The sequence below is a fragment of the Anas platyrhynchos genome, chromosome 1 (assembly GCF_047663525.1).
Source record: "Anas platyrhynchos isolate ZD024472 breed Pekin duck chromosome 1, IASCAAS_PekinDuck_T2T, whole genome shotgun sequence".
In the NCBI taxonomy this organism is placed as follows: domain Eukaryota; kingdom Metazoa; phylum Chordata; class Aves; order Anseriformes; family Anatidae; genus Anas; species Anas platyrhynchos.
This window is the reverse complement of record NC_092587.1, coordinates 82,261,176-82,274,768: the sequence shown is the minus strand read 5'-3', so window position 1 is coordinate 82,274,768 and position 13,593 is coordinate 82,261,176. Positions and strand designations below refer to the sequence as shown.

General features: G+C 42.1%; 1 protein-coding gene across 2 annotated transcripts; it reads left to right on the top strand.

The window, feature by feature from the left end:
- Positions 1–3,365: 3,365 nt before the first annotated feature.
- C1S (complement C1s) lies at positions 3,366–12,633 on the top strand. Of its 2 annotated transcripts, none has more exons than XM_072043294.1 (12): positions 3,366–3,619; positions 4,038–4,102; positions 4,524–4,728; positions 5,987–6,164; positions 6,445–6,570; positions 7,411–7,610; positions 7,775–7,928; positions 8,185–8,300; positions 8,530–8,608; positions 8,823–8,960; positions 9,467–9,541; positions 11,385–12,633. In XM_072043294.1, exons 2-12 carry the CDS (start codon positions 4,098–4,100, stop codon positions 12,179–12,181), a joined length of 2,073 nt encoding a protein of 690 aa, XP_071899395.1. In that variant the 5' UTR covers positions 3,366–3,619; positions 4,038–4,097; the 3' UTR covers positions 12,182–12,633. The 2 variants fall into 2 exon arrangements, with proteins under 2 accessions (XP_071899395.1, XP_005016825.3); XM_005016768.6 differs by having other exon boundaries at positions 3,367–3,553.
- Positions 12,634–13,593: the final 960 nt, after the last annotated feature.

Sequence of the window (13,593 nt, the reverse complement as noted above, 5' to 3'; positions counted from 1 at the left end):
AAAATGGGAGAATATCCCAGGGCAAGATAACCAGATGTTAGCACTTTACACTCCATCCTTAAATCCCCATCTCTCTCTTCTCCTCCCCTCATCCTACCCTTTTCCTCATTACTTCCTTTTCCTTGCTCCTTTTCATCCCCTTTCTGTAAAACCTGAGACCATACATGGAGGATTATTGCAGATTCAATGGCCTCACTATGGAGGTCAGGCTGTAACTCAGCACCAACGATGCCACTCTTTCTATGGCATGCCTTACCTTTTCTTGGGCTACTTCTACTCTGATGGGCTTGCCAGTAGGGCTTATTACAATGGTGAGTTTAACTTTCTGCACACAAGACTGCATCTCCCAACCAGACAGAACTCTTGTTCCCAGCAGATGCAAACCCCTGCTTTCAGAAGGGCAAGCTGCTCCTTCTGGTTTTGGAGGCTACATCTGCAGCCACCAAAAATGGCTTTGGACTGCGGTCTCTCTCCACTGGTGTTCTCCTGAAGTTTTCCGTCAGTCCATCCACAACTCTGACATGCAATTGCAGACAAAAGGAGCGTTAAGGCATTGTATGCTGGGCTGGAGAAACTTCTGGTCTAGGTCCTTCATGTTCTTGAAGTAGCTCGGGAAACAAACCTATGAAACACGCCTTTAGTGCACAGAGTGACTTATTTGAGATCTCCACTCTTTGCAAAATAAATAGAAAGCACTCTAGTGTTTAAATGGACTTGTATTCAGTTAGCTATATGTATAGTGAGATTTAGACTTGTTTCTGCAATTTGCTGTTGTCACAGAAGTGTTTCAGAAGCAGCATCTGCTGCTGAGATTGCCTAACAGTTTCCGCTGGAAAGTTCTGTTTTTAGTTGCTTGAAACTAAACATTTGACCTGTTTAGATTAAATGCTAGATAACCACTCCGGGGAAGAGCATAGGAGCAGATTTCGAGACTCGGATCATGAAGAGTGCCATTACTTTTCATTGTTATTATTACTTTTAATGGTCAAGGCACTGCTGTGCTTGGGTAAGTATAACCAAAAAAAAAATAACATAGCAATTTCATGATGCTCCATTGGCATCGGCGTCAAACCTCAAGTCCACATAAGCTCAGCTGTTGATAGAGCCATGTAGCTGCTGAAGCTTCTGCAAATTCATTTCCATTGACGGCTCCCGGGTCTTTCCCGCAGCTTTGCCCAGGCGGGGATGCACCCGGCGGTCTCTGCTGCCCTCTCGCGGGGCTGGCTCGTCTCGGGGACTTGCATATCCTCGGCTCCCTGCTGATGGATTTCACCTAATTAATGTTAGGTGTTCACTTTTCATATTTACTCCCTCTGTTTTATGTACTGACTCGGTGATTCCAAACGGAAAAAATGTGGCTTTTCTTAAGAAATCAGGGGCTTTTTATTTTTTTTTTAATTTTATTTATTTATTTATTTTTCTTCTCTAGTCTTCCTGGAAAGACGGTGGTGGTGTACAAGCCAGTCAAGCTTGTTCGAGATGGTAATTTTATGAAAACATGAACATTACTACTCTTCAGAGCATCTGGCAGGAAAGTTTTAGCTACGCAGCTCTGAGTCATCTTAAGAAAAGGTTTGTCTTACACAATAAAGGAAGCAGCAGCACTTTGGGAAAAGTAGTATGTGGTCACATAACTTAGGAATTTAAAAGAGCAGAATTACAGTGCATTGGCAACCTTAATAGTATCATTTATTGACCTCAGTTTTATGATTTTGCTTCTTTTAAACTATTATTTAATGTAGGTTCTGACATAGTTTCAGTGAATTGTAAAATATATTACCTGTTTCATCTTATGAATCATTACAGCAACACAGACCAAGGCAAACGCAAGCAAATGTTTTATGTTTATTCAGTTTAAATATACACATCAATATCACTGCTCTTCTGCATAAATAGTTGGCATTATAAAGACATGTACCCAGACAGAGTGCAACTGCCACTTTATTTAACTAACTTTAGCAATCTTTTTTCTTCTTAATAGGCATTTGGCTTTCTAAGAATTATTAATATTCACACGCGTATCAATTTACCACTGCTACAGGCCAGTTGAGTCAAGTTCTTATGAACATATACAATTCCCTTGTGGTTAAATGACATGCAAAATATATCAGCACTCATTTGTTTTACTTCTGCCATGCCATTTTAGAATGACATTGTGACTCAAAGAGTCACTGGCAGTGTCTTTGCCCAGTTCAGAGGAGAAAATGTCTCCCTGATATTTGTTGTGTGTCTTTCATTACTGTTTTCCCTGTTCTCAAAACTCCAGTTAGAAACATCATGATATGATCCCAAGAGACATCAGAGGTGAGATGACAAATTATTTTCTTTCTCTACCTATTCTCAGTTTGACAAAGAAAACAGATTAGGCACGTTATTCAAGTAAAACCTTTTCGCTGACTACAATGAAGTCAGTTATGATTCATCTGTAGGTGTTTCTCTCCCTTGACAACATAAAGGAGCCTTTCACATGGGCTTTGCTAGAACACTTTACCCATGGCCTGTTGAAACTTGAATTTTTTTCTCTTGGCCAAAACAAGCTCTGGAGTGGATGTGCTGCCTGTAAAGGGTAGCGTGTGTAATGGAGTTTTACACGGCTGTTTATAGTCCTGTCCCAGTGTAGCTGGTTTGTGAGGAGGAGGGGGTTTCTAGAGTATTACTGACAGGTCTTTTAGCGTGTGCTTGTATTTTGTTCTTGGCTTAGTTTGTGGTCATCGGCTAATTTAAGGGCCCTACCTGGCACAAATTGTGAATCTTCTTTCCTTAAAGGTCGTAGATCTAACTTTCTCCAGGGCTAAGCCTGATGAACAGTTTTTTCTACATCAAGTTCACTCGGTAAATCGTTATAAAGAGATGGGTAGGTGTTCTTAGTAAAGTTCTTATACGAGTGAGGCCATAATAAAGAAATAGGCAAGCAATGCATCCTATCTCCTGTTGGTAGCCTCAGAGAGGCACAATATTGAAGGGCCACTGTTTTTATTTATGTATTTATTTATTTTATTCCCCCTAAATGGGTATCAAGCATAAGATGAGGAACAATGGCAGCAGCCCTGTGGCCACCAGGTTGCAGTCCCAGAGTGGTCTCTGGGATGGATGATTAAACATTTTGTGCTCATGTGGTCTTTCCTTTTGCTACACCCTTTGAATTTTGTTCATGATTTTCAAAGGGGAGGGGGGGAGAGGGAGAGAGGGGAGGCTGACCAAAACTCCGTTCAACTCCTTTTTTCCCCAAAGTCATCTGATTTCCCGAAAATCCGTAACACAAACCAAATCGGTGCACGCCCCCACGTAGCCTGAGCCAACGAGGTTGTGCAACTTGTTTTGGCAATTCCCCTTTCTACCGAAAGCCGGCAAGCTTTTTTCCCCCGCATCGCATCTGGCACAGAAACTGGAAGCTACATCGTGCTGCTAGGGGGTGCTGCGCTATTGCAGATTACAGCTCTCTTACCCAGACCACGGGCTTGGATCCTTTTGGAGGGTGTGAACAGGAAGAAAAAAAAGAAAACGAGAAAAGAAAAGGCAAGAGAGAAGAGCAGACACGAACTAGGGAGAGAAGGTAAATATTGCAAGCATTAGAAACGACAAAGGAAAATATTCCTGAGTGTCACTGACAGCTAGAAAGGTCAGTGCATGCTTCCCCCATGCCCAGGGTCTTAGCATAATTTTTGGGGTGCTGGGGAGAACAAATTGGGTACTTCGGGGGCGGGGGAGGTGCTGTCTGTCAATTTGTTATACACCTACATGATCTTTGGAAGCACTGATGAACATAAGGGGAGAAGGTGAGGATCAGTGATTAACAAGCTGGAGATACCTGCCCCATTTTGTCAGCACTGAGCCTAGCATCCCTCCTTGAAGCTTGGGGTTGCTGTATGCATGAAAGAGCAGTGATATAAATTCGCTTTTGAGGCAAATCATTGGTGAATTCTCCACAAGCTGGGGTGTTAGGGCCTTTGACCTGCCTAGCAGACACACAGAAACACAGGCAACGTTAGTCAATCACACTGTTGTGTTTTTTTTTTTTTTTTTTTTTTTTGTCCCAGGCCATAACTCCAAAGTCCAATTCCTGAAAGTTTTCGGAAAGGAAGATCAGCTTTTTCCAGATGTGGTGAGTTACTGAATCTCCACGGGGAACTCCGTTTTATTAATAATTTCATTTTATGAATTAGGTGTTTTTCCTGTAGTATTGTACTGATTCTCAAATCTGAATGTATCTGTAGCCCAAGCAGCTTCCAGAACAAGGTAGTGAAGTATGGTATAGCATTTAAGATCCTTCTGTTCAATTGCTGCAGCATTACTAGTTCTTCTACAGCTGGAGAGGAGCAGAGAGCAGGATGGAGGATGTAGTCCTGTTTGAAAGGCTACAGGAGAAGGTTAAAACCCCACACAGTCACAGCACTGGTCATTAAAACTCCAAAGCCAGGAGCCGTGCTGCATGCTACACACAGCCAAAGACAAACACATGCCTTTTCATTAGGGACTGTGTTCATATGCAAGACTTCTGCAATATCATCTTCCTCTTTTCTCAGGTACCTTATCTTCTTCTGTCTCCCTGTCTGGGCTGATGCAGCCTCCATGTATGGTGAGATCTTGTCACCCAATTATCCTCAGGTGTATCCAAATGATCTGCAGGAATCTTGGGAAATCGAGGTCCCTCCAGGATATGGCATTCACCTTTATTTCACACATATGGATCTTGAGCCATCACACAACTGCGAGTATGACTCTGTGAAGGTACTGTCCCTATTCTCATCAAGTGAGAAAAAGACAAGAAGGTGAGGTGTAGCATAGATCAGCAAAGCTGTGTACAAAGCTCAGGGCTGGAAGAAGAGATACATCCTTCCTGCTGTGAGCCCAAAGAAGCCTGAATGACTGCGTATCTGTGCACTAGCCATCCCTAAATTGACTAGAGTTTGCCTCCTAACTACATGGGTACTGTCTGCCAACTCAGTGTCCCGTCTATACCACCGTCCTCATTTTTCTCCTATATCCTTAGGAAGATTACATCACTATTTCAAGGTACATATCACAAGGTCGGTGAGCCATAGGTTTGAAAGCCAATTTTTGTAGAAAGGGCATTGATTTTCTGTCCATGAAATTATTCAGAATAAATCAGTGAGTGGACCTAGACAATTTAATGCAAGAGGATAATTATTGGGAATGACTGAAGTTAAAAACAATCAAGAGATCTGGGTATGGATAGTGGGTACTCAGACAAAGTGCAGTGGCCTGTTGTCACAATCTATGCACCACAGTTTTCTTAAAACTCAGAGCTCCACTGTGCCTGCTCCATGTTGTTCTGCAGGGCACAAAACATAGAACACAAAACAAAAAATGTTCTTTCCACACAAAAAGACCATCCCAGCTGCAATAGCTAAGTGTGAAAAGGGGCAACAAGATCAGGCGCAGCATCAGAAGGAGGCGTTGGAGAAAGACCAAGGTGGGACTGCAGGATGAGTGGGCTCTGCTGGGAGATGTAATAACATGTCCTTTGCAACAAAACAATGTACCTGTTAGGATGCTCTGCAGCCTGCCAGTGATGGGTTTTGAAACAAAGCATTATTATTATTATTATTATTGTTGTTGTTGTTGTTGTTGTTGTTGTACAAATGGGTCTGAGGAAAGGCTGTTAACAGAGAACTCTCACTTAATTTGTATCTGAAAAATGAAGACAGGTATTTCAGAGCTGGGAATTTAGTAATAGGGAACACACCCCAAGTGTCTTACAAATGGCACAAAACTTGTTCTCTAGGGACTCTGTTCAGTTGAATGCTGTCTGCCTGTCTTCCAACCTTGGCCAGATCTGTGGATTACAAAGTAGTCTTGGGCCCTTCTGCTATCTGTGTGACATTGCTGTGTCCTGGGATATCTACATGGATGTTGTGACAAATGCATGCAATTTAGAAGCCTTTAGTTAGCTGCTTGTAAGCTGAAAGACTCAAGCATTGGTAATTACAGTAACAAGATAAGACCTCTCTGCATTCTTCCACAGATCCTGTCTAGTGGCCATGTTGAAGGTGTGCTTTGTGGGCGAAAGAAACCTCGTGTCCCTGGCTCCTTGATTGTGGAGGAATTCCGTGTCCCTTATAACACCCTGACTTTGACCTTCCAATCAGACTTTTCCAATGAGGAGCATTTCACTGGTTTTGCAGCCTACTATGTTGCAGTGGGTAAGGTTAAAACAGAATCCTCTGAACCTCTCTAGTGTCCAGGACTAGGAGGAAGAGGAAAGCTGACAGAAGGGGTTTCTTTACAGGATGGCCTTATTTAAAAGAAATCCAAGCAGGCAAGACTGCTTTCCAATATGGACAGTCCAAGCACTGCTTTAGAGACCCATTTTCCTTGTTGGTCACTATTGTTTGCTTTCCCATTTCACTTTCCCATTTTCCCCCTGCCCTTAGCTCCCATTTTACTAACATTGGCTGATGTCTTTTCTTTTCACACTTGCAGACTTGGATGAGTGCACAGATTTTGTGGAGGAACCTTGCAGTCATTACTGTAATAATTATATTGGAGGTTACTTCTGTACCTGCCCACCAGAGTATTTCCTCTATGAGGATATGAAAACATGTGGAGGTGAGAGATCTACATTAACGGTGGCCAACAGCAAGAGTTAGCTTAGGCCAAGTGAGATATTGTACTTGGAAGACATTTTCTATCAGCCTTTTCAACCAGTCATGACAGATATATTTTAAAGAAAAGTACATCCCAGTGCAAATCTGAACTGGAGGTAGACTTTGTGAATTTCTATTAACATATTCTTAACATTTCCATTTATTTATTTATTTATTGTATCAAGAGAATCAAGAAACTATTAAACAACCTTCTCTAAAGTCTGTGATGGAAACCCTTCTTAGCATACTGCTATCTGTGAATCTTTTAATTCCTGACAAAGCAGGGTAGTTCAAAGAAGATACAAAAATGACCAAGGTGCTTGTTGGCTCAAATTAAAAAATTGCAAAGTCACAAATGTGATATGTTGAAAGGGGTATAAAATGAGAACCTGCACAAGAGAGAAGAGAGCCTAAATCACAGATTGAAGGTTAAAAAACAAACAAAAACAACAACAGCAAAAAGTGGAGGGAGAAATAGAGGATACTAAAAGAAATTATGCAAGTCTGAGCAAAATTAATGATATGCTGAAGCTGTTTGCTGGTGTTGAGAACACCAAGAAGTTGTCTTTCAAATGATTTACATGAAGTCAAGGTACCTCAGTCCACTAGAAGTTAAGGTCCCTAGCTAACTGGATAAGGAGTTGCCCTGGTGTTTAATTTCTTGGAAAGATGCAGTGTTGAGTTGTGGTTAATGCAGGTGACTGGGTAGACTGGAGAAGCAGTGAAAGAAGGAAAGCTTGTCTGCTTCATAGGTGAACCATTTCCTTTCTGAGTCCTCACTGTGTTCCTTCCTTAATCCTAGTGAACTGCAGTGGAAATGTCTTCACTGAGTTATCAGGGGAGATTGCTAGCCCAAACTATCCCAATCAGTACCCAGAGAATTCACGGTGTGACTACCGAGTGGCTCTGAGGCCAGGCTACTTTGTGGCATTGACTATACGCAGCGAGGACTTCGATGTGGAACCAGCTGACTCAGAAGGGAGTTGCCGTGACAGCTTTACGGTAGGTGTAGGGTGGAAGACAGGATGCTCTGGGTCTCCCCTCGATGTCCTCATATTCAGAAGACTCTCTGACTGCTTAACTTTAATTTCATCTACTCTGCCTTTTGAAGATCTTGAGAATACTTTTGGTATTTTTTCATTTATTCTTGTTTGTTATTTTCCCAGCTTGTCTCTGGAGAGAAGCGTTTTGGTCCCTATTGTGGCAGCAAATTCCCAGGTCCTTCTGAAATCAAGACTAGGAACAACATTCTTGACATAATCTTCCAGACAGACCAGGCAGTACAGCATAAAGGCTGGAAAATACGCTACTATGCAGATCGTGAGTAAACACTTGGGAAAGTATTCCTTCTGCTGCTGAGTTAGGGAGACCTTGCTCCAGATCAGATGCATGGTACAACATCATGTTAACATGCTCACATGTGCTGGGTTTGCTAGTCAGAGCTAAGGAGCTATTAAATAAACTGAGGATGCCTGTTAACTAGGGGGAATAATCACTGGTAGGAAAGAACTTGGGAACTGAAAGGAGAGTAAATCTCGAACCAGTGAATCATTGTTTTCTTCTTGTCTTTTCAAAGCCATAACCTGTCCCCCGAGTGTCATCTCCAACTCTGTTGTTGACCCAAAGAAGGACAGGTATACCTTCGAGGACAGTGTGAAGGTGACCTGTGTGGAAGGCTATGAAATTGTAGTGGTAAGTTACACAAAAAAGCATATACCCTCTTTGCCCCTCTCAGCAGCTTCCTGCTGCTATTTCCCATCAGGTGTCCTGAGCACCTCCGGGACTCAAAGGTTTTGCCACACCTGTAGAAAGTGGAAACTTCTTCCAGCCACTGCAGCATTCTGAGGACCCTTCACTGAAGTGCCCATTTCAGGTATATTTCATGGCCAGTTACTTACATAGGTCATATTCTTTTCCCTAGAAACAAGACAGCATCAGGACATTTTACTCCAGCTGTCAGGACAATGGTGAATGGAGCAACTCTCATTTCAGCTGTGTTCGTAAGTGAACTCTCTGTATTGTAGGAAGCAGACTGAAATGGAGTGTTTAGGCTCTAGACACGTCTTCACACTAGTGAAGAACAGAGGAAGTAAGCATGGATGACCATACAGGGACCAGAGGAGCTGAGTAGTTCCCCATACTACAGAATAATACAGCTTGTTGGGTGGAGTGCCCCTTCAATTGTCTTTGATCATTTGTTTTTATTCTCTACAGCTGTGAACTGTGGTGAACCACTTCCTATTGAAAATGGACAAGTTGAATACGTCTCCGAAATTCATGAGCCTCTGTACAAAGCTGCTGTTCGGTATCACTGTAATGCACCTTACTATACCCTAAAAAATGAAGGGGAAGGTAAGTATTGTGTCTGCTACATAAACAAATTTATTTGGTGAAAGGCCTAAGAAATGGTACTAGCATTGCCACAGGACTAGGATTATATCCCATCAGGTCAAGACTGGACAAAGATTCTTATTGGTGTAGGGTTACAGGCAGTAGTTTTGTGTTGCCTTTATGTTCAATACACTGTCATAATGTCTATGGTTGGGCTGTTGACCTTAGACCTACTAGCAAGTCCTATCTCCATTTGCCTGCTGTATGAACCATGGAGATTTTTGCCACACATTTCTCGTGGAGAAATAAATGACTCAAGAAGCATATTAGAGCAGGTCTCTCCAAAACAGGGGCAGGAGCACCATGGTGGGGTTGTCAACTTCTAGAGAGATCTCAGCAATGTTTACCAAGCTGTGCTTACTTTGGAGTTGAGAAGGTTAATAAATCATCTTATACAGTAACACTGTCTACCCTCTCTTCATCTCAATTGTATTCTTCTTGCACTCTTTTTTCTTGTGTTTTCCAAGTGGTGTATGAATGCTCAGCCAGTGGACAATGGATCAATGAAGAAATGGGAACTGAGCTACCAAAATGTGTTGCAGGTACTACCAAAATCTGTGCATATATGCATGTAGTATGTGAAGACTACTACTTCATTAATTTTTTTGTTCCTGCACCTGTTTTCCCTCCTTCAAGTGTGCACATTGTCAAGTTGTTTGGTGCTTTAGATCTCTGACAGTTTTGAAGGTATCAAAAAGGTTTAGGGGTCAAAAGAGATGTCCAAAAATGTCAGACCTTTCTTTCTTCAGTCATCCCTAAGCTACACTGAGAGCTGTAGCTTCTCTTCAAACCCTCCCTGGGTTCAGCTGTCCATTGAGCACTAATGATGCAGCACTACAAGGAAAAGACTTACAATGCTTTCACTTGAGGCCTAAATGCTTAAAAGAGCACATGTCCTTCAGTATTTAGTAGCACTCAGTGGGTCTGAATACTTAAACAATATCCCTGTCCAGGACTTTCTCAACCTCTCTTTGTACATATGAGGGAAATTGAGGAGGAAAGTGCATGGGTACTACTGTTCCTGACTGCTGGTAGTTATAGCTGGGGCTTAACTTCCAGCTCATAAAGAGGATTTAAAATCTTATATATTCTGAACACTGTTCAGTTTATCAACCACACTTAGAGGAGGCGGCATCCCTACTGCTAGTTGTATGTGATGCGTTTTTGCTACTCCAAACCCCCAAAACCTCATAGGCATTTTAAAGTACAAGACTCAGCTGAAGATGACTTGGACTATGACAGCGCATAGTGCAAACGACAAATTGAAAAATGAAACTCCAGGAATTTGCAACCTAAAAGGGGGTTACAAAGAGTGTGAAGACAGACTTTTCTTAGAAGGACACGGTGATATAAGTGGCAATGAGCACAAGTTGCAATGAAGTAAATTTTGACCGTATTTAAGGTAAAATGTTCTCCCAAAGCACTAGAACTGTTGGCCAGAGATGCTGGGTAATCACCATCATTGGAGATTCACAAGCCACTTGGCAAACCCCCTGAGCAACCTGGTTTACAGATAGGATGGTGGGGGAAGGGCAGTTAGGGATGAGCAGGGGGTTAAACTAGAGACATTGAGAGGTCCCTTCTTCTTCTTCATTTAACTTGGAAGCTACCTACCAGCTATAATTCTTTGATCTCTGTCAATGTGACTCAGAGTTCAATGTAAATCAGCAGATGTGTAAAGCAATCAGTTTCCTAGCTATGTAAGAATAATCAGCCTTATTCCTGCCCTTATGCTCACCTTCTGCAAGACCTTATAGAACATTTTACTCAAAAAGCACAGAGCACCTCTGCACCAACAAGACTCACAGATAGGACCTCCTTTGAACCCTTGCTTAAGATTTGACACACTAAAAGAATATAGAGAGAAAATGGTAAAACTTCAATAACAAATCTGAGCACTTAAACTGAGACTATCTGTAGTTCCCCCCCCCCCCCAAAAAAAAAATCGTTTTAAATAGTAGTGTCATAGCTCTGAGAACTTAAACAAATATTTTTTTCTAATATTTTAAAATTATTTACCTATACCTACGGAATGTAACTCAGCAAAATAAAAATGCTAAGTAGAGTGCAATGAAATTGTGAGCTTTGGCATACCCAACCCTTGCTGTTTGACAACGGTGTGAATATTTGACTTTCCAGAACAAGAATTTGAGAACAACTATTTTCAGCCTAAATTGAATGTTGATAGGATTTTTGCTTGAATTTTCTTGAATTTCCCTGTAAATGTTTGTTGCAAATTCTATGACAGAATATAAACAAAGGCTATGCAGCATCAGAATAATTTAAAAGACAGAGGAAGGAGGAGACTATGGGCTTTTTAGTAGAAAACCTATTTGTAACTGCTAATTCTCTTGTCTGGTTCCTCTCTTTTCCTTTTCCTTCTAGTCTGTGGCGTGCCCAGTAATCCTGTCCGAGAGACAGCAAAGATCTTTGGAGGCACTCGTGCAGAAAAGGGCAACTTTCCCTGGCAGGTGTATTTTGAGCACCCAAGAGGAGCTGGTGTGCTCATTTCTGAAAGATGGGTGATGACTGCAGCTCATGTGCTGGAGGGATTTGACAAGCCTGACATGTTTATTGGTGTAATCAATGTTGGTAGAGAATCTTTGTACCGGGATGCCCAGCAGCTGGTTGCAGAGGCTTCGTTCATCCATCCGGGCTGGAAGAAGCTGTCCAAAGACACCTACAGGACCGATTTTGATAATGATATTGCACTACTGAAGCTGAAGGATCCTGTGAAGATGGGCCCAAACATCTCGCCCCTCTGTCTTCCTGGTAAATCACCTGAATATGAGCTACAAAAAGGGACTCTAGGCTATATTGCTGGCTGGGGACAGAAGGAGAAAGGAAGACTACCTATTTATCTTTGGAAGGCTCAGATTCCTGTGGTGGACATGGACAAGTGCCGTTCTGTGAAGCCAGAGGGCCCTGCTGATTCCAGTGCTTACCGATTCACTGACAACATGATCTGTGCTGGTGGTGACAAGGACAGCTGTAAGGGGGATAGTGGTGGAGCCTACTCCATCCAAGATCCTCTGGATAATAGCCGGTACTATGTGGCTGGGCTGATCTCCTGGGGACCAAGATGTGGCACCTTTGGTCTTTACACCAAGGTAGTACGTTACCTGGACTGGATTACAGAGACCATGAGTAAGCATGAGAATGCAGAAGCTTTACAGGATTAGCTCTTTCTCCCTTTAGTGCAGTCACGCTTCCTAAATGTGATCGTCACCTGTTCTGGTAGGAAGGCTGGCTACAATCCTGTTCACTTTTTGTGTATAACAGGACAACTCATTGTGTCTGTGCTGAGTGGGGAGTCAGGAATATGTATTGGTTTTCCCCACTGTCATCGTGACTGGGAAAGGAATTTCTCTTACTTCTTCCACTCATAATAACATAACATGAAGATGCTATTCTGCATAAGGAGCCTCCTTCTTCTGCTTCCTCTCATTTCTTCTATCCCATTTTTTCCTGCTTGGAGAAGAACTACTCATGCCCTACCTGACAGGGAGATTATGATGAAGATGAGAGAGAATAATTGTTGGTTTCCAGGATAGGTTCAAAGCCTGGTTTCTGATTTCTTTATTTCCTGTATTGTTCAGAATATCTAACAGCATTAAAGAATGTCCAAATTTGCTTCCCATGTGTGTATTGTCTTATTCTCAGTCTAGACCTATTTCTCATTGAAACTCCCTTAATCAGGAGTCCAGTCATATGTTGAACCAACATGTTGACAGCTTTTGGCAAGCTGTAACTTCTGCTACCTTACTCCTCTACCTGAGTCTTTAAGAAGTTTTTCTGAGCTGGTTGCAGCTCATTGACCAACCATTACCAGCATCAAGGGCTTCAGCCTTCTGAATCAAGCTAAGCATAAAATATTCAAAGTTCATTCAACTGGAACAAGTGCTACAAAAGACTGGGGAATCTCTGTCCCTGGATATCTTCAGAACTTGCCCAGGCAAGGCCCTGAAGCTCTGAAGTTGTTCTTACTGTCAGCACAGGATTAGATTGGAGACCTCCTCTTCCAGCCTAAATTTTTATGAGTCTAGGAAATAGTGAGGAGGATGTGTGCAACTCTTGGGATACTTGATATAGAATCTTGCATTCAACTCAGACACCTTGAATTTCTTAATACGTGTAGCAAGCAAAATGTTGTTTTGTTGTTGGGTTTTTAACCAAGTATCTTATACCACAATCCTGTGACCTACAGGATGTTCAATGCTTTTTATTTGTATATCTGTATGTACCACCTTTAATCTAGTATGAAGTTTTATAGACATTTGTCCATGTTGCTAGGTAGGTGGGCTCATCTCAGCTTTCATCTTTTGGAGCACAAAAGGGAATTGTCCATCCTGGACAATTCAGGCTGCAGTCTTAGCCCATGTTGGGGGTTCTGGTTGATCGCAAGTTGAACACAAATCAACAGGGTCCCTGGCAGCCAAAAAGATCAAGATTATCCTGGGGTTCATCAAGCACATTTTTGTTGCTAGCTGGTTGAGAAAGTGATTGTTCCATTCTGCTCTGCACTGGTGTGGCCTCACCTCAAGTACTTTATGCAGTTTGGGGCACCACAATATAAGAAAGACATAAAACTATT

What these genes read in the sequence shown, in the direction of transcription:
- C1S (XM_072043294.1), top strand. An exon ending in AAGGCTATGAAATTGTAGTG is followed by an intron (nt 8,301 to 8,529) that starts GTAAGTTACACA and finishes TCTTTTCCCTAG; the next exon opens with AAACAAGACAGCATCAGGAC. An exon ending in CCTAAAAAATGAAGGGGAAG is followed by an intron (nt 8,961 to 9,466) that starts GTAAGTATTGTG and finishes GTGTTTTCCAAG; the next exon opens with TGGTGTATGAATGCTCAGCC.